This window comes from Culex quinquefasciatus, chromosome 2 (assembly GCF_015732765.1).
Source record: "Culex quinquefasciatus strain JHB chromosome 2, VPISU_Cqui_1.0_pri_paternal, whole genome shotgun sequence".
Classification (NCBI taxonomy): domain Eukaryota; kingdom Metazoa; phylum Arthropoda; class Insecta; order Diptera; family Culicidae; genus Culex; species Culex quinquefasciatus.
This window is the reverse complement of record NC_051862.1, coordinates 96,626,357-96,646,602: the sequence shown is the minus strand read 5'-3', so window position 1 is coordinate 96,646,602 and position 20,246 is coordinate 96,626,357. Positions and strand designations below refer to the sequence as shown.

Genomic DNA, 20,246 nt, shown 5'->3' with positions numbered 1-20,246 from the left:
GCGAAAAATGACAAAAATTTAAATTTTTTGAACCACCCTAGCACGATGTAGGTCACCTTAATGGCCAATCAAAAAAATACGGGTCTAATTTTTTTAGCCGAGGAACCCCCAGAAAAATGTTGAGCCCGATCGGTTAACTTTTTTTTGGGTTTAGGCTCTTTTCAAATGGAATTGCTGTATAGTAGGCCGTCCCAAAAAAAATGAAAAGTTGTCAAATCTTCGGTGCTCACCCCTAAAACATGAGATTTTCTCACAATGTGACGTAAACTAAAGCCCAAGGCGACCAAATTTGAATGACTTTAGTATGATTGTTACTCGCATTTCTGAAAAATACTCGAAAAATGCATTTTTTTTCATTCGAGCTCCGCGCGCGAGTTGTAAACCATTTTTGGGATTTTTTTGTTGTATGAAAACATTATTCCTGACATCCTAATCTATCATTTTAGGGGTGAGCACCAAAGATTTGACAACTTTTCATTTTTTTGGGACGGCCTAATGTATAGTGATTATTATTATTATTATTTTTTTTTCTCATTTCAATTTACTATTTCTGGACCCTAAATTCAGCACCATCATTGACAGTCATTGAAAGCGTTATCCGTAAATCCTTCGAAAGAATATTCATATCGTGCATGAAAATGATGTTTTAACATTCTATGAATGAACCACCCTCATTCAGCTATGCTTACCGGCGCCTTCCCCTGGCCTCCACAACATATTCTGGCCGCCGACGCCGACGACGGCCAGAACGATGTTTGTGTATTCGCTTCTGCTTCCATAGCTTCCAACATATCGCAGCATATCAGGCCGCCGTCGTCGTCGTCCTCACCACAAAGGTGAAAAAATAAACAAAAAAGTGACATTCTGTGTCATACCTGATGGTCCAGTCGACGTCGCCGTCGTGAAAAAGGACACGAAATGTTCTGAGCGTGACGTGAACGAATAAACGAACGAAAAAAAGAAGGATAATAATCGTGCGTAAGATTATTCAATTGGTGTTAAAGTTCGCGTAGTCTTTTGTTACTGGAAGGACCAACCAGAATGAGCGTCGTCGGAAAGAAGCTTTCATCGATTTCGTCAGCTGCCCCAAAGGGTTCGTCCTCGGCGGGGCCCAGTGAAGAATCGGCTGCGAGTGCAGCAGCAGCAGCTACACCCATCGGCAGCAGTCCACTGCCCGCGGTCATCACGCCCGATTACGTGCTGAAGATGACCAAAATCACCGACGACTACCTGTGCGCCCCGGAAGCCAACGTGTACGACATTGACTTTACCCGCTTCAAAATCCGAGACATGGAGAGTGGGGCCGTCCTGTTCGAGATTGCCAAACCTGGCCCACCGGAACAGCCCACAGCTGCAGCCCAGAGCAGTGCCACCGATTCGTGTTCCGGTGCTGGGGCGGTCGAGGGAACCGATGACCATCCCGCCGCCACCGAACTCGACGAGGAACCCATGGACTTGAACGCGGGACGATACGTACGGTACCAGTTCACGCCACAGTTCCTCAAGCTGAAAACTGTCGGGGCAACGTACGTGTTATACGATGTACCCACAAAGAAAAGCGCGACTAATTTCATGTGGAAAATTTCTCCATTTCCAGCGTGGAATTCACGGTCGGCGGGCGGAGTGTGAAAAACTTTCGGATGATTGAGCGGCACTTTTTCCAGGACAAACTGCTGAAAACGTTCGACTTTGAGTTTGGCTACTGCATTCCGTACTCGAAAAACACCTGTGAGCATATTTACGAATTTCCCACCATCCCACCGGATCTAGGTAAGTTCATTTAGTGGAAGGTGCAAAGTGAGAGGCACGGCTGGAGGGGCTTTTAATTCTGTGCCACTTGCATTATACGAAAACGGAAACAATATCCCTTCGTGGTGCGCGAATAATTGAGGAGGGCGATGATGGTGGCTGAAAGGTAAATGATACTGTAATCGACAACTGTTTGTTCATTATTGAAAATGTTCCAATTTCTATTTTGAAAAGGGATTTCCAATAGATTGGTTTCCTTGCGAAAATTGTAGGGCATTCAGAACCTTGTTGGAAACATTCTCATATGTTGGAAAGTTTGCTGATGCTTTTATTTTAAACAATGTTTTAATACAAAAAAAAATGATGGAAAGTTGCTTGCTCATTTCCTACAGAGCTATTTATTACCGTGATCAGAATGAGCTCAAATTTTGTATTTAGCCTAGTGATGGGTCAATCTTTGATTACTGCACATTTTATTGACTAATGTAACAATTTTTAAGAAGAACATTAACTCACGAAATGTACAAATTTCGGAACATTTTTTTTTCTTACGGATTTAAATAAATTTGGGTTCAATCCAGAAGTACATGAGCAATTCTCTACCAAAACCGGAAATGGATTTTATTTGTATTTTTTGATTTGGCTCAAACTTTGTGGGGGCCTTTCCTATGACCAAATTAGCTATTTTGTGTCATTGGTTCACCCATACAAGTCTCCATACAATTTTGGCTGCTGTCCATACAAAAATGGTATGTACAGCTGTAACTTTTGAGTTAATTTTCTGATCAATTTGGTGTCTTGGGCAAAGTTGTAGGTATTGTTGAGGACAATTGAGAAAAAAATAGGTACACCGAAAAAAAATTGCAAATTTTTTTATCAACTTTTTTTTCACTAAAACTCAATTTCCCAAAATACGTATTTTTTGATTTTCGAGATTTTTTTATATGTTTTAGGGGACGAAAATCCGCAACTTTTGCGCTATTGAGAAACATGGTCAAAAAGTCTGCCGCCGAGTTATGATTTTTTGAAAATATAGTGATTTTTGGAAAAAATCGAAATTTCATGCAAAAACAAATCTGAAGTTATTTTTTGATGCAAAATTGAATTTGCAATCGAAAACTATTTTACAATTTTTTGATAAAGGGCTCCGTTTTCAAGATATAGCCACCGAAAGCTTGATTTTAGCAAAATATTTGCAGTTTTTCGAATTTTAAAAATAGTGACCATGAGCGACCATTTCTAAAATTTTTTTTTTTGAAAAGTTCAGAAAATTTGCTATAAAATTGTCTAAGAGACATTGAAGATAGGACCTCGGGTTGCTGAGATACAGCCGCTTCAAGAAAAAGAAACACGAAAATTGAAGTTTTCTAAGTCTCACCAAAACAACCCACCATTTTTTTCATTTTTTTTCTAAAGTAGCCTATAATTTTCGTATGGTCCTCAGGATCATCTTCCCATCATTAGCTATAAACATATTTTTTTTAATTTCAGGCCTTAAACGGTTAAGCAAGGTCTATTTCCAGTTGCTTCAGAAATTAATATTAATATCTCAGTAACTAATGGTCCGATTTTCAATGTTAATACATGAAACATTTGTAAAATCCGATCTTTTCGAAAAAAAATATTTTGAAAATAATTTAATCAAGACTAGCATTTTAAATGGGCATAATATTCAATGTTTGGCCCTTTTAAAATGTTAGTCTTGATTTAAAAAATTTCAAAATATTTTTTTCGAAAAGATCGGAAAATTTCACGACCGTTTCATGTTTTAACATTGAAAATCGGACCATTAGTTGCTGAGATATCGACATTAGAAAATGGTGGGTTGTTTTGATGAGACTTAGAAAATTTCAATTTTCGTGTTTCTTTTTCTTGAAGCGGCTGTATCTCAGCAACCCGAGGTCCTATCTTCAATGTCTCTTAGACAATTTTATAGCAAATTTTCTGAATTTTCAAAAAAAAAATATTTTTAGTAATGGTCGCTCATGGTCACTATTTTTAAAATTCGAAAAACTGCAAATATTTTGCTAAAATCAAGCTTTCGGTGGCTATATCTTGAAAACGGAGGCCTTTATCAAAAAAATTGTAAAATAGTTTTCGATTGCAAATTCAATTTTGCATTAAAAAATAACTTCAGATTTGTTTTTGCATGAAATTTCGATTTTTTCCAAAAATCACTATTTTTTTTCAAAAAATCATAACTCGGCGGCAGATTTTTTGACCATGTTTCTCTATAGCTCAAAAGTTGCGGATTTTCGTCCCCTAAAACATATCAAAAAATCTCGAAAATCAAAAAATACGTATTTTGGGAAATTGAGTTTTAGTGAAAAAAAAGTTGATAAAAAAATCTGCAATTTTTTTTCCGTGTACCTATTTTTTTCGCAATTGTCCTCAACAATACCTACAACTTTGCCGAAGACAACAAATTGATCAGAAAAATCACTCATAAGTTACAGCTGTTTGAATATTTACATACTATTTTTGTATGGACAGCAGCCAAAATTGTATGGAGACTTGTATGGGTGAACCAATGACACAAAATAGCTTATTTGGTCATAGGGAAGGCCCCCACAAAGTTTGAGCCAAATAAAAAAATACAAAAAATAAAAATGGTCGAAATCGGCCGATTTCGTAGAGAGTTGCTCACATATTTTACACAAAATGACTGAAACGCTGAAATCAATAAATTCTAAGGTCAACCAACAATCTGTAAATCAATCAAATTATTCGCTGTACAGCATTGCCTTGGCGTTCTCGATTGCGAGATTCCTACTCGAAACTAGGTGTCCGAAGGTGTGAGATTGTTGAGTCAATTGCAAACCTCTTTTTACACCTAAACTTCCCTCTACTCCAGGATTCAAACTGATGACCTTTGGATTGTGAGTCCAACTGCCTACCAGCCGAGCTCCCGTGGTGTAGTGGTACGGGTTTCGTTTTGTAAGCGGGAGGTCTATGGCTTGAAACCCATCTGGCGAGGCAAAAGGGGTAGGTGGCGGTCGAGAGGGGAATTCGGCTGCTGCGGGAATTTTTATTTTTTTTTTGTTTTATTATAGAGACTTTACACCATTGTGCATTCATCTCTTCAAGGTGGATAGTGGAAGAGGAAAGGTTACAGAGTTTTAAATCACTTGTCTGGCTATATTTCAATAATTGTTACCATGCCTTTTTTCTAAATATTTCTGTCTATGATTCAAATATTTAGCGGAAAATTTTGATCTTAAATTATCAAGTTCTTCAATTTTATCTTCGTCCTCATCCTCCAGGGATTTAGCAGTTATCTCATGACACTTATTCCTATAATATTTTGCTTTTATGACATCTTCATCTTCTTCATCTGTTGTTTCTTCTTCAGCCATCTCTCTTCGTTTTGTTGTCAATTCGTCATCCGCGTCCAAATATGCTTGTAAGCGCTTCCGGGTTTTGCGAGTGTGCTTAGAAAGCACGGTCTCGAATCCATCGTTGTCTTCTTCGTCAATTTGACTTGTTTGCTTTGGATGTTGGTCTGATTTACTGTTGTTGCTTTTACTGCTGCTGCTGCTACTTGGCTCAGGTTCAATCGGTGGTGTACTGCTTTTTTGGTTCACCTTTTTAGTTGAATCCGCACATTTTTTATTCTTTGCTTTGAGTTTGCAAAGCGATTTTTTGCCTATAATCGTCACTGTTGCAGCAGCATTGTTTACAGTGATTGATTTCGGCGTTGGCTGTTTCAGCAACATCCGCAGGGTCCGAACTCCATTTGGGATTCCTGGGAAGAAGTTAATCCAGCGGTCGTTGGCGATGGTCAAAATTTCGCCGTATTTCCTCATCACTTTTACTACGTCGTCATTGCTTATGCCTAGAGGTAGGTCAAGCACACGAACTTCCGTAGCGTTGTTGTCCAGGTAAATCGGGATTTTGCAACCCTGATATACCAGAGGTTTGTCGATGATGGACGAGGCCACTGCTGAGTCGGCGAACTGCAACACGGCTATTCTTCTTCTATTGCATAATTGCAATGCTCGCAAGTTTTCTTGGTTTACTTGAAGGTCTGCGAGGAATTTTTTTACAAGCTTCGGGCTTGGTTGGGTTTGGAGTTGACAAAAATCCAGAACCACACTGTTTTTGTCTACGGTGCACATTTAAAAAAAAGCGGCGACGCGCACACAAACTGCGGACTGGCGTTGATAATGCGACTTGTAAGGTCGGCGGTTACTTTGCAACTGTGCTGCGGGAATTGACTTTGTCAAGTCCCAAACCTCCCCAAACCCCATCCCATCCTATCTCTCGGACGATCTGTTGGCGACTGAGTCTGAGCGTTGAAGAACTCTGTTACAATACTTAAAGAAGAGCTTCAAATCTGGAGTTTTTTTTTTGTAATTTTGAAATTTCAAGTTTTTGCTTTTTGGGTGTTTTAACCGCGGGTTAAAAACACTCAAAAAGCAAAAACTGAAAATTTGGTTTATTGGACCTTAAAAAAAACTCCAGAAATGCTACTTTCGACTCGGTTACATGCTCTCTGGCAAAATTCGAGCTGAAGGTTGGGCTACACGGAGAACAAAGAGTTCCCATTTTCATGAACGCTTGTTCACGATTTTGGGAACTTTTTTTTCTCCGTGTATATGATCGGTAACGATCTCTAGATGGGTCAAAAATGCACGAGGTTTCCCCTCAATCTCGCTCATCTCCACGCCCTCGGATCGGTCTCTCGTGCTCGTGTGACATGGCATTGGGGGATTGGTTTGGGGAATGAGAGGAGGCAACTGCTCGAATAATTCGTCAAAAACTGTCTCGCTCAAACAATAGCGCTACGGAAGACGATCGTTCGACAGGCTGTAAACAGGCTGTTTTTTATAACAATGGATTTATGTCCATTTTGAGTATAAAAATTATTCCACATTTTTCAAGAAAGGAGAATCGCTTAATTTTTCGCGGTTTTGAAAGCCTGTCAAACGTGAAAAAGTTAAAAATGTTAAACAGTTAAATAGCGGTGGCAAAAAAAAAGCTAAACTAGAAATTTTCATTAAAGACACATAAATGATTGATTTTAAATCATTTTAAATACCTAAATTGTATAATTTTGTGTTTTTGCTAATTATTTTTTTAATTATTTTCAATAAATTATAAAAACCATGAGTTACTGTTTTCCCGTAAACTTGCTTTTAAAAACTCGACTCATGGTGTCAATATGGCGGTGCCTTTCCGGTTCACCTTAAGCACAGAGAACAGATGTACATCTAAGCTCTAACTTGTGTGTAAACAATGTTGCACTCAAAAAATGCGTTGCATACAATCTTGCATCAAAGAAATTAGAGTGTGCAGGATACGCTTGGCGGCGCCACCGTCGCGGCTGAGAATACTTGACTTAAAATGAAAAAGGCTCAATAATTTCGAAAAAAAGTAAATGTTAACCTCATTTAAATATAACATTCACTTCTGTATAATTCCAGTTGACTAAAAATATTGCAAAAATGCATTAACATTAACGAAAACATAACAGAAAATTCATTCAAAAATAATTTTTCAAGCGACAACTTAAAATAGCCCCTTTACACATGTTATGTCCGATTTCGTTTTGTTTACCTTCTTTGGCGCGTGAAATTGCAACCCTCTGATGAAGGACAGTCAGACATTGGTCTGATGTCGTTCGTACGGAATGTTTTATGCAGTGATTAGATGGTCCAACGTTCTGCTACTGTAGGCCATCATGATTTTGGAAGTGGCGCTATCTAGACGGATGGTGCACACCCTATAGCTCTTTTCAACGTATTTTGGTTTGAATTTTTACACACGTTTTTCAATGCTGTTTGTTCAATGATATACATCTGTTCTCTGTGCTTTAAGTGAGTCCAACCTTGTCCTGAAGTGCAGGCTTTAAAGCATTTGTACCATGCTACCTTTTTTCAACTTCATATCTAGTTAAAGAAAAAAAAACATTTCACGGTGTGTTTTGAGAACAAAATAATGATAAAAAATTCGGTATGTCTGATATTTGACACCGTAAAAGAAGGGCTCTTTCCCGACACTTTGCGGGGTATACCGAAAAAATGCACAGAAAATCGGTGAATTTATGTTGATATCACTCAAACTTCTTATGAATATGCCTTGCCGACTCAACCAATTATATTTGACCCATATTTGCCCTTCACCAAAAAAAATCTAACAAAATTTACCAGATTTCTAGCTTTCTTTGAAATTACCCCAAAATCCAAGCTGGAAACCCTTAGTGCAATTTGTCATGAAAATACAGCAACACATTGTCCAGATACGAATTTGAGCATTCAAAAATGCAAAACATGGATTATTCAATAAATAAGCGTTTATTACCCAATAGGTTCCGATAATTATTTTTTTAATCCTCTGTCACATCACACTATTACATTTAAATCATTTTAGAATCAGTCAAATTGTAGAGAACAGTTTTCTGAACAAGTTCCATAAAAAAGTATCAGTTTTGGTTCAATATAAGCAGAGATATGCCCAATTTCCTGAAATAAATAGTGCCTTTCTCCAAAATTCCTTGATTTAATAACCTTTCACATGATGGGCGCTGCCTACTCAGATATTTTTTATGATGATAATATTTTATTAAACCATAAAAATTACAACAAGTTTTGACGAAATTCATGAAAATTATTTAATAGCATTCATTACAAAACTCAGATTTACTTAGGTCGTATCGGAGTTTCCAGCTTGGATTTTGGGGTAATTTCAAAGAATGCTAGAAATCTGATAAATTTAGCTCGATTTTTTTTATTGGAGGTCAAATATTGGTCAAATATGGTTGGTTAGAGTCCCCAAGGCATATTCATAAGAAATTTGAGTGATTTGACATAAATGCACCGATTTCCTGTGACTTTTTTGAACAAATATTCCATAAATTCAAAAAATAATCTTCAAAAAAAAAAAGTTGCTCTAGACCCCCGACGAAATATTTCGGTATACCCCGCAAAATGTCGGGAAAAGCCTTTTTTTCACGGTGCCAAATATCAGACATACCGATTTTTTTACCTTTGGGGTCTCAAAAAAAATACACCGTGCATTTGGTTGGGATCCGGAGAACAACTTTATAGAACTACGGAAAATGCTAGGAATCGATCATGTTTAGATAGATAAACAAGAATACTTAAAATGAGCGAAGAAAAAGTGAAAACTAAAACTTTCTGTCTAAACTGAATATTTCATGCACCATTGAATCAGCCACCATCAAGCCCCCCGTTAAAAACCACCGAAGAAAATGAAAACCCCGATGATTGTCCTCATCAATATGCATCAGATGGTCACACCGGATAAATCTCGACGCTGAGCTGCAATTGAAATTAATCAAATCTCTTCACCACATAACACAAAAAAAAACCTCAACCCCATTTTCCAGTGAACGAGATGATTATGAACCCGTTTGAGACGCGCTCGGACAGCTTCTACTTTGTCGACAACAGTCTGGTGATGCATAACAAGGCGGACTACGCGTACAACGGTGGTCTATGAGCTTAAGTCTAAGATTACGTACTCTCAAAACTCATGATTTATATTTTGTACATTTGAGTGGACTACTCGTAGCACTACCAACAACTAAAGATATATTAATTAATCGCTGGAAAGAACTGGATCATTAAATGTCGTACAAGAACAAAGTTTAGGGAATTAAAAATGCATTCATATAGAGAGATTTCTTGAGTGGAAAAAGACTCAAGCGCGTAAACAAATTGGAACTGTTTCAAGATTCGTATCAATTAATCTTAACAACAAGAGAAAAGCGTCAATATAAAGGGACTCGAAAAGAATACCAAAAAAAGTTAGGATAAAAGGCATTCAAATAGTTTTATTGTTTTGAAACATGAAAAAGATAACAAAAAAAAATAATCAAATCACCTTTCTTGCCTTAAACTATTTGTTGTCACTAATTAGAAGTAACAATGTTCACAACACACCAAAATATGCACCACCCCCAAATGCAATCGCAATCGCAGAGGAAAAACACAAAAAAAAGCACGCAGTGTCTAATAAGCAATTCAAACAACTAATTTCTCTTGAGTTTTGAAACAGCATTAAAACTACAAGCCGCAAGTGGAATCACATACAAACAAAAAAAGGAAGAACCTACCTACCTATAATGCATTCCCTTAAAACAGAACAAAAAAAGTAGGTTGAGCTCGACTAGGCGATTTCCCGCGAAGAAGGGCAGGGGAAAGGAGGGTGCTGCGCTGCTGCTACTAAAAAGAAAGAAATAAAAACAAGAACCGCTCGCTGATTGGTTCTACTTTCCTTCTGGACTACCGATTACTCAAAAGCAGGGGTTCAAATGTTAGTCGAAAGAAGGAAACGAACGTCATCACGTTCATTATTTTTTTCGTGAATATTACCATCACTTGGTTCAATTCAAACAATTCACGATTAATCAATACGGACTCATTTACCAATTCAAGCAAAACAATGTAAAAGGACCGAAGCCGAAGTGTAAACAAAGAGTCTATCCTGCTCACGTCAGTTGATGTTTACATTAGGAACGAGCAAGATAGGCTTCGGCCCTATTACAATGTTTTTTAGAATTCGAGAAGCAGTAGAGCAATTGTATCACTGCTACAACTCCAACGAAGGATACTACTTTCATTGCATTTCTCATGCAGAAAACGAATATTCGCCCCCTCCCTTGAGTTATGGCCTGGTCAGTTCAGGGTGTGTGTCTGTGCATTCGGGCAGTCACGTCTGCCCCAAATAAAGAACACCACCACGAACCGTTGCAATCGGGGGTGGGTGAGTTGGTCCAACGCGGAAAGGCCTTCAAATTGGGTGGGGAATTTGACCAGGTCAAGCTTTGTACGGATTTGGAAATCAGAGCATGGTGACTACTTGCATGAGTTTATGATTTTCATAAAATTTAAGGATTTTTTTGTGGATGATTTTTAGTTAATTTAAAATTGATTATCTCTGGTTTAGAATATCTAAATATTCGGATTTTTTACATTTTCAAGACTTAAATAAGATAAATTAATTTGAACTGTCAGATATCGAAATTTTTTGGCTGTTAAAAGAAAGTTTTTTTTCGAGAAGGATTTCCACGTATACATGTGGGAGCCCATGGTCCCACTACCTTAGACAACTAACTAATTAATTGCTTTCGATCGCACTATCGCGACTTGTCAAACTGGCCTGGGAATTTTAAAATTTCAAAAAAAAAATGATCCAAGCATTCCGATGTGGCTTGGTTGTTTTTTAACTATCAAAAGCGCACATCAAGCGAAAGTCCAGTTTGGTTTGGAAACGTAAATAAACAACTACTGGTTGCCTAGTTTTTCCGAATTCTTGGTGTCAAAAGTGCTTCAAAACTGTTGAGTTGTGTAATATTTGCCGTTCTTGACAGGTATGATGCGATTAATTCGACATGTAAACCGATGTCAACAATAACAACAACAATGACATTTCGTCTGTTGTGTGATATCTTGTGACAACGACCATTTTGGTCAAAATGAGTTAATGATAACGTTTTACTATACTTAACAAACACTACAAGATGCTTTAATCCGATTTGGAAAATTCGCTTCCGTTTCCCGCAAAACACACTTGTGACATATACCATTTTATCATCATAATGATCATGCGCACTTGTGACACGTAATACATGTTTTTGGAAAATGTGGAAATTTTTTCTTGTTGGGAGCGGCCGTGGCTGACTGGTTACTGTGTTCGCTTTGTAAGCGAATGGTCCTGGGTTCGATTCCCATCTGCTCCCAACGAGAAAGTATAGGAAATATAAATCTTGAAACTCTGAACATGTACGAAAAATCAAAGTCGCTCGAGTCGGGGTTCGATCCCCCGTCCTTTGGATTGGTAAGCAAAAATGCTAACCACTAGGCCATCGCGACTTGGTGAGCTATGACTGGAATTAGGAATACTGTTTACCACCATCAACTATATACGCGCTGGGTCCTTGTCCATTTGACAAGGGTTCGGAAGTTCTAAATAACGTTTGAATCCGATTGGTCCAAACGTTCTTCAGGGCGGGGCTTGTCGACAAAGCTGAAGTACCTCGCGCTCGGCTAGCCAGCGTAGAAATAGGGACGTGGCGTTACATCGTGCTGCCATCTGGTTTTTTGAAGTGCAAGAGTGGAAAAGTGCTCAGTCATCGTCTAAAAATAGACGGCGTCCTATCTCTCCCAGCAAAATGAAGTCGATAAAGTAGTCGCTTTCGATGGAGAAAAAGTGGAAAACGTGGTCTAAAAATAGCGACGCCATCCCCCTATGGGTCACCGAAGCTCGGCAGAGCTAACACCTTCCAAATGCCTATGCGAGTTATTTGCATGTATAGAATGTAGATCTAACAAAAATACATGGAAACAACTCAATTTGTAAGAAGCGACCGCGTGGTCCCGTTTGGTTGGTTGCACACACACACACACACACACACACACACATGTGGAAATTTTTTCTTGTTTTTCACAAATTTGTGTTGATACTTATGTTTTAAAATCAACCCCATCTTATGCTTTCGAAAATACACTGATTAAGCCAATTGAACCATTGATTTGAGCTGGGAAAATAAAAACACTCAGCATTAATTATTGACTACATGTACGAATATTTTTCTGTATTCAATTAAGACATTAGTTAAAATATAGCTAGAAATTCGGCCCAGCCTATATCGTTAGATAATTCAAGAAAAAATATATCAACACTTACATAAATTATGTCTAATTAAGAAATGTTTTGTTATAAACCACTAATAATTTGCTGCATGAAACAATATTTCGGTTGATACAACGAAAAAAATTGTTGAAAAATAGTTGGAAAATATGTCCCAGCCAGTTTTTAACCTTCCTACGGTATTGGGGTCCTTTTCGGTCTTTTTGAAATTTTAATTTGCCATAAATTTTGCTATATACATGCTAAAGCCTTGAAATTTTCTGACATTAAATTTATAGTATAAATACACATTTCATAAACCAAACAAACCTTGGACGTACCCTAGGGGAGCGTCCATAAAAAAGTTACTTTAAAGGTATTGGGGTCCTTTTCGACCCCAAACTTACCAGAATGGGTCAGCGAACAATGGCATGACCGTAGATTGACATATCTTTCAATTCCATGAAGTTTGTAAGTCGGATGATAGGGTTTCTCTCATATTCCGGAAGTGTCCCCAAGGGGCCACCGGTAACCGGCTCCAGATTGGCCAGGATGGCTTAGTGAACAACGCCATTACCAAAGATGGACACATCTTTCAATTTCATGGAGTTTGATGTGCAACATGATGGGTTTTCACCAAAAAAGTCAAGTTGGTCGTTTATCGGATACCCGGGAACCGGTTCCAGGTTACCCGGAAGTGGCCACTAACACTCCAGAGTGGTTTTGGCAATCTTGTATTGTGTTTTTAGTAAGTTGATCTCTCATGCTCATGCTCATGCTCTTGTATTGTGTTTTTAGTAAGTTTTATGGATCAATTTCAACTATCATGAGAGTATTGGTATCACATATATGTGAAAAACAGTAAAACATGAACTTTTCAGATGTTCCGGATTTCCGGAACCGGTAGGTCACCTGGCCCTGATATTAATATTTGTGGTCAAAGTACAGGTAAATACCTGTCGAATGCAACCCGGAGCATCCTGATTGGTTGAAATTTGCCGGAGATACAGGTCGTCAAAGTTGGGGTCTCAAAAAGGTCCTTTTTCGGTTGTAGCCGATTCCCGGTGGCCACAGTGACCAAATCCGGTTTTCCAGGTCGGTTTCGGAAAGGGGACGTTCTAAGCTTTCATTTGTGACCGAAAGAACCGGATTTTTGTCGCTTTTTTTAAGTTTGGGGTCGAAAAGGACCCCAATACCTTATGTGTGATTTTTTTTAATACCAAGGGAAGGTTAACAGAATAGTCTTCAATATTTCAGCTGAAAACAAGAAATTTTTAGTTAATTTTCTGAAATTTTTGCCTTCCTCACCTTACTGAGGAAAGGCTATAAAATCACTCGAAAAATGAACTTCTTAATTCGACCTCGTAGACCTACCTTCACGTATACCTATCGACTCAGAATCAAATTCCGAGCAAATGTCTGTGCGTGTGTATGTCTGTAAGTCCGTGCACCGAAAAATATGCACTCGATTATCTCCGGACTGGCTGAACCGATATGGACCGTTCTGGTCTCATTCGATCCATCTTGGGGTCCCACAAGACCCTAGTTAATATTATGTAGTTTTGATAAGTACTTCAATAGTTATGCTAAAAAACGATTCTGGCTAAAGTTTGAAAGATTGTAAAAGGGTGGTTTTTGTAAGCAAACCCGTCTAATCATAAATTTTTAGAAAGGTATTTGAAAGACCTTTCCAACAAGCCCAAAAGATTGAAGATCTGATAACCCTATCAAAAGTTATGAGCACCTAAGTGTCATTTGTACACATTTTAGAGGCCGGATCTCAAATATGTTGATGAAAAAGTTGTCCGGATCTATCATGCGACCCATCGTTAGATAGGTAATCAAAAGACCTTTCCAACAAGCCCAAAAGATTGAAGATCTGATAATCCTATCAAAAGTTATGAGCACCTAAGTGTCATTTGCACACATTTCAGAGGCCGGATCTCAAATATTTTGATGAAAAAGTTGTCCGGATCTATCCGGAGATCTGGCTCCCGGGATTTTGTTGATTTGAAACTCCCGGGAATAATGAACAGATATATTTTTTTACTGCCTTAAGGCTTACAAAACATTAAAGTAATATAACTATTGAAAGTGAACAATTTTCATGAAACAGCCCCGTAGGTGTTGTTCTAATATTACGTCCAATGATTTTTGGGATTCTAGACCCCATACTCCATGTAGATATGTTGTCAGAAGTAAAATTTAGATAAAATTTGTAGGTTTGACACTCTTACTACAGAAACAAATATGTACATTATTGTGAGGAAGGCACCAACCACCATCGGTAGATTAAGTAACGTTTTTTTCTAGCAGTCGACTGCTAGAATTTTTTTTCAGCCATTTAACAAAGAAAATGACAATTCCAACTAACTAAATCAACAATCGATTGTTGAAAAAAAGCTGTGTAAAAAATTAACCCATGCTTTTAGTTAAATTAACCAAGATTTTCTTAGATTTGCCCCGGCCGGTCCCTCCATGTACATGTAAACTTGAGTTTAGTTTGCTTATGGGTCATTCCATCTGAAGCGGAACAGCATTTGAAAATTACCCTCTCCGATCCTGCTCAAATTTGGCAGAGCTGTTGATACTATCAAAACATGCAAGAATCCCGAATTTCATCCAAATCGGACCACCCCCTCCATTTTTGTACCTCCCCAAAAAATCGACTTTTTGGCGATTTTTGGCCAAACCTCCTAGTTTCAAACGACGATAACTCAGGAACCGCAAATCATAGAGGGTCGGTCTTAGACTCAATTTTGAAGGAAATTGGACGTAGAATCCATTTTCGTGATCAAAATTTAGATTAAAATATGTTTTCTACCTGTATTGCGCAATTGAAAACATTAAACGGCCGTATCTCAAAACACCCCAACTTATTTTTTTTATTTGACCTCACCATCGTGTTCTCCGGCCAATTTTACATAAGAATCACATATCGACAGAAATGAATATGTTTCGTTCCAGAGATATCGAATTTTAAAGTTTTGTGTTTTCGAGATTGCCTGCATCAGCTTCATTCGCCGCATCTGCTAGAAGCACACAGGCGGGCTGATCAATAACTGCTACCTGGCCATTTTTTGAAATAATATTTCATCATAAATAATCTTCATCAAATTGAGCAAAAATTAACTGTATATTACTGTAGGAAACTGAAGTTTAATCGCAAATGTTTATCTGCTCAAAAAAAATAATGAAGTGAATTTCTGTGTTAACCCACTGGACAGACAATGACGACACACAGTAAAGGGCAGAATTGGATTCCGACGGAGCGAGAGGAAAATGCAATTCTCGGATTAGTTTTCAAAAAGCCGTAAGAGCCATTGTTAAACAAAGTCCTTTATGCATCGGTATTCGACCTACTTACGAAAAACCAATATCAAAATGCTCGAGATTGTTCATCTACACGTCCTTCAAGTGCCCCAAACTTAAAATAAATGAAATTTTGTTTCATTTTCTAGAAAAACGAAAATTAGTGTCAGAGGTCACAATGGCTCTTACGGCTTTTTAAAACTCACCTGAGAATTAATCTTGTTAGTAACACTGAAAAATAAGTGCACGATACATTATTGAGTAAAAATATGAATTAAAATGAATAAAATTTGTTGATACGTTGTACTCTAGTGAAGGACGATCACAAAGATTAGGAAAAGGATTTCTGGAATGTATAAAACTGAAAATGTAAGAAAATCACAAAGTTTGATCTGCTGCAAAGCGGCTAATTCTCCAAATTTAGTTGCGATGATTTCGACACCGTCCGAACAACAGTGTTTTTTTTCATCTATCATTCTTGGATTCTTGGAACACAATACGGCTGCTGTCCTCACGTATAAGGATTTTTTAAATTAAATGTACCTTGGCCAAAATCATATTTTAATGAAATGGAGCTAGCTCACTATATAAAAATTGATTTAATATGATCAATCTAAACCATAAATCAGAATTATGGTAAAGTGTCAATAATAAACTATAATAATAATAATAATAATAAAGCAGGTTTGGGGGTTTTTGCTGAATGGCACTATTTTGCTCCACTTCATTAATTTTTTTGAGCAGATAAACATTTGCGATTAAACTTCAGTTTCCTACAGTATTATACAGTTAATTTTTGCTCAATTTGATGAAGATTATTTATGTTGAAATATTATTTCAATAAATGGCCAGGTAGCAGTTATTGATCAGCCCGCCTGTGTGCTTCTATCAGATGCGGCGAATGAAGCTGATGCAGGTAATCTCGAAAACACAAAACTTTAAAATTCGATATCTCTGGAACGAAACATATTCATTTCTGTCGATATGTGATTCTTATGTAAAATTGGCCGGAGAACACGATGGTGAGGTCAAATAAAAAATAAGTTGGGGTGTTTTGAGATACGGCCGTTTAATGTTTTCAATTGCGCAATACAGGTAGAAAACATATTTTAATCTAAATTTTGATCACGGAAATGGATTCTACGTCCAATTTCCTTCAAAATTGAGTCTAAGACCGACCCTCTATGATTTGCGGTTCCTGAGTTATCGTCGTTTGAAACTAGGAGGTTTGGCCAAAAATCGCCAAAAAGTCAATTTTTTGGGGAGGTACAAAAATGGAGGGGGTGGTCCGATTTGGATGAAATTCGGGATTCTTGCATGTTTTGATAGTATCAACAGCTCAGCCAAATTTGAGCAGGATCGGAGAGGGTAATTTTCAAATTTGCACTTTTTCGTGCACAGTTGAGATGGAATGACCCTTATTTTATCTGTAAAAAAAAATGTTCGCTTTGTCTAGTATTACTTTTCAATCAAAGTTTAAAAACAAGAATTATCAAGATTATTATGGTTTAGTAGGTACCATGAACCAAAGAGGTTAGCTTTCACGATGCGAAAGAACAAGTCGGACTAAATTTATAATTTTCATGTAAAACGATAAAACAAAGATTGAATTACTTTGCATTTATACATTTTGAAACTAAGAAGCTAAACAACATAAATTACCAATAAATTCAATTAACTTTCTTTTTGCCATATTAAATATTTACAACACGAAAGTTGCAACATGTGCAACAATTCCCATCATGCTTGTTTTTCTTTTCCCTTTCTATCGCTCTATCGCCAACGGTCATTTGCACAAGTTCCCGATTTACAACCTGGGTGTGATAATTATAGATCAACCTCTTTGCCCACACACACACATTGTGCTCTCTACAGCCACATCAGAATGTCCTTTTTTTCGCTCGAAAGTTGCTGCTGGTTTTGCAAGCACTCATTTGCGCTCCTCCTATTTGTGCCTGAAACCGTCAACCGACCGACGCGACGTGATAAATTGCTTTCCAATGCATGTCCCAGCGCCAGGGTTCCCGCGGCATGTGGAGACGACTCCTAGGCTAGGAGTTTGTAGGGCAGCTAATTGAATATAAATTGCAATCAACGTCAACGGGGAGGAAGAAGAAGATGTTGTTGCTGTCCGGTGCCACCTGACGGCACGACATCTGATAAGAAGAAGAAGCAGACAGTTTGAACAGTTTAATTGTCCACTCAACAAGAAATGGGGAAAGTAGAGCAATCGCGAGCCTGTTTCACAAATCGATACCCTAATGAGTGGCAGATCTTTTTAAAACAGTTGAATGTAGCACGCTATGTTTATTTTGATGCAAAAATAGTAAGCAAAAACAAAGAGGAAGAAAAGTAGATAATTGAAAAAGTACACAATCCACAATTACGGAAGCGAGAACCAATAGATGTTACATGCTACAGAAAAAAAGCTTCAAAGTTGAAAACCCTTATTGGAAACGTATTTCATGCTTTATCATTGATGTTTATGATTATCACGTGTAGAACAACAGGCTAGGAGTAACACATTTGTAACAAAGATACTATAATTGATTGCGCCGCGGAAAATTGCACGCTAGCACAAATGCACCCGAAAAAAAAAGAAATCACAAACTAGGCAGTGACGTGCAGTAACGTGAAAGTTGATCGAGTAAAACATTTTAAAATTATGTAATATGATTAATTTAATGAGCAATTCCAGCTCAAATCAGGATTTTTTCTGGTACTTTTGTATCCGACCTTCTCCGATTTCAATGAAACTTTGTAGACATGTTATCCTAGGCATATATAAGCCATTTTTGTGTATATGGAGCCAATAGTACTCGAATATAACATTTGAAAAGGGCGTAAGGTATTTAAATATTTTTGTATTTTGCAATTTAAAAATTACTGTATATCGAAGTCGTTGCGTCGTATCAAAAAGTGGTCAAAGACAAACTTGTAGGAAATTGGACGGGCTTTCTGAAAAATATACACTGAAACAAAAATACACGCCACTTCTATGAGATTTTTTGATTTTTAAGTCAAAAACTTAAATTTAAAGGTGTTGTCACGATTTTTTTTCGTTTAAAATTTTTGAGGAAATAGCCTAAGATGTTACCAAAAAACTGACGAAAAATGCAGGACAGTATGTATCTCCTAAAAAAATACAAAAATCATTTACTAAAACTGTTTTTTTGAAAAGTGGTCTAAACGTCAAAATTTTCAAAAACAGGTAATGGGAATCGATTCCCCAGACAATTTTACATAAAAGTCTCCATATTGACCCATATCCATATTGAATCCTTGGGAAGATACAGCGGTTTTATAAATAAAAATGTTGAAAAAATTGAGTTTTTGGTGGTTTTTGGCAATTTCTATATGACAGACTTGGTTTTTCAGTCTCGTAAATATTTTTACCGGAAAGCTCGTCCAATTTCCCATAAGTTTGTCTTGTACAGCATTTCAATTGGATTTAAGGGCTTACAGATATAAGCTTTATTACATTGTTAATACCTGAAAATAGAATATTTTTTTCAGTGTGGTAGAAACCAGGATAGTAAATTAGCTTACGTAAATATCAAAACGAGTCAAATCAAAAAGCTGTCGAAGACAAACTTATAGGAAATTGGACGAGCTTTCCGGTAAAAATATTTATGAGACTGAAAAACCAAGTCTGTCATATAGAAATTGCCAAAAACCACCAAAAACTCAATTTTTTCAACATTTTTATTTTTAAAACCGCTGTATCTTCCCAAGGATTGGACATAGGATAATGGTCAATATGGAGACTTTTATGTAAAATTGTCTGGGGAATCGATTCCCATTACCTGTTTTGGAAAATTTTGACGTTTAGACCACTTTTCAAAAAAACAGTTTTAGTAAATGATTTTTGTATTTTTTTAGGAGAGACATACCATCCTGCATTTTTCATCAGTTTTTTGGTAACATCTTAGGCTATTTCCTCAAAAAATTTGAACGAAAAAAAATCGTGACAACACCTTTAAATTTAAGTTTTTGACTTAAAAATCAAAAAATCTCATAGAAATGGCGTGTATTTTTGTTTCAGTGTATTTTTTTCAGAATGCCCGTCCAATTTCCTACAAGTTTGTCTTTGACCACTTTTTGATACGACGCAACGGCTTCGAGACACAGTAATTTTTAAATTGCAAAATACAAAAATATTTAAATACCTTGCGCCCTTCTCAAATGTTATATTGGCTCCATATGCACAAAAATGGCTTATTTAGGCCTAGGATAACATGTCTACAAAGTTTCATTGAAATCGGAGAAGGTCGGGTACAAAAGTACCAGAAAAAATCCTGATTTGAGCTGGAATTGCTCTAATGTTAAAAGAATTTTGTGTCTTAATTTGTATAATTTTCACTTGATTTTTTCAGTATTTTTAAAACTAGGCATCCACAGTTATTAAAAATCGATCAAAGATGGCTAAAGAATGCAACAAAGAGTTTCTCAAAAGAGAAAGAGCTCAATATTCAACCAAGTACAGAGCGGATTCGTTAATTCGAATTTTGCTGCTTGGAATGTGCTTTTGACAGCTGTCAGCCGTTTCAATTAGCGAATTTGGATTTGCTTTCATTTGAATTCGCTCT

At 37.1% G+C, this 20,246-nt stretch overlaps 1 protein-coding gene across 1 annotated transcript; it reads left to right on the top strand.

Annotated features, from left to right (window-relative positions):
• The first annotated feature begins 785 nt into the window (after positions 1-785).
• Positions 786-9,585, top strand: LOC6031480 (protein unc-119 homolog). The gene is made up of 3 exons (XM_001842228.2): positions 786-1,526; positions 1,598-1,770; positions 9,101-9,585. The coding sequence occupies exons 1-3, from the start codon at positions 1,042-1,044 to the stop codon at positions 9,211-9,213; spliced, it is 771 nt and encodes a 256-aa protein (XP_001842280.1). The 5' UTR covers positions 786-1,041; the 3' UTR covers positions 9,214-9,585.
• Positions 9,586-20,246: the final 10,661 nt, after the last annotated feature.

Bases quoted from the DNA above. Each gene is read 5' to 3' on its own strand.
- LOC6031480 (XM_001842228.2), top strand. From the start codon at position 1,042: ATGAGCGTCGTCGGAAAGAAGCTTTCATCGATTTCGTCAGCTGCCCCA. The intron at 1,527-1,597 runs GTACGTGTTATA...CTCCATTTCCAG, and splicing joins CTGAAAACTGTCGGGGCAAC to CGTGGAATTCACGGTCGGCG. The intron at 1,771-9,100 runs GTAAGTTCATTT...CCCATTTTCCAG, and splicing joins CACCATCCCACCGGATCTAG to TGAACGAGATGATTATGAAC.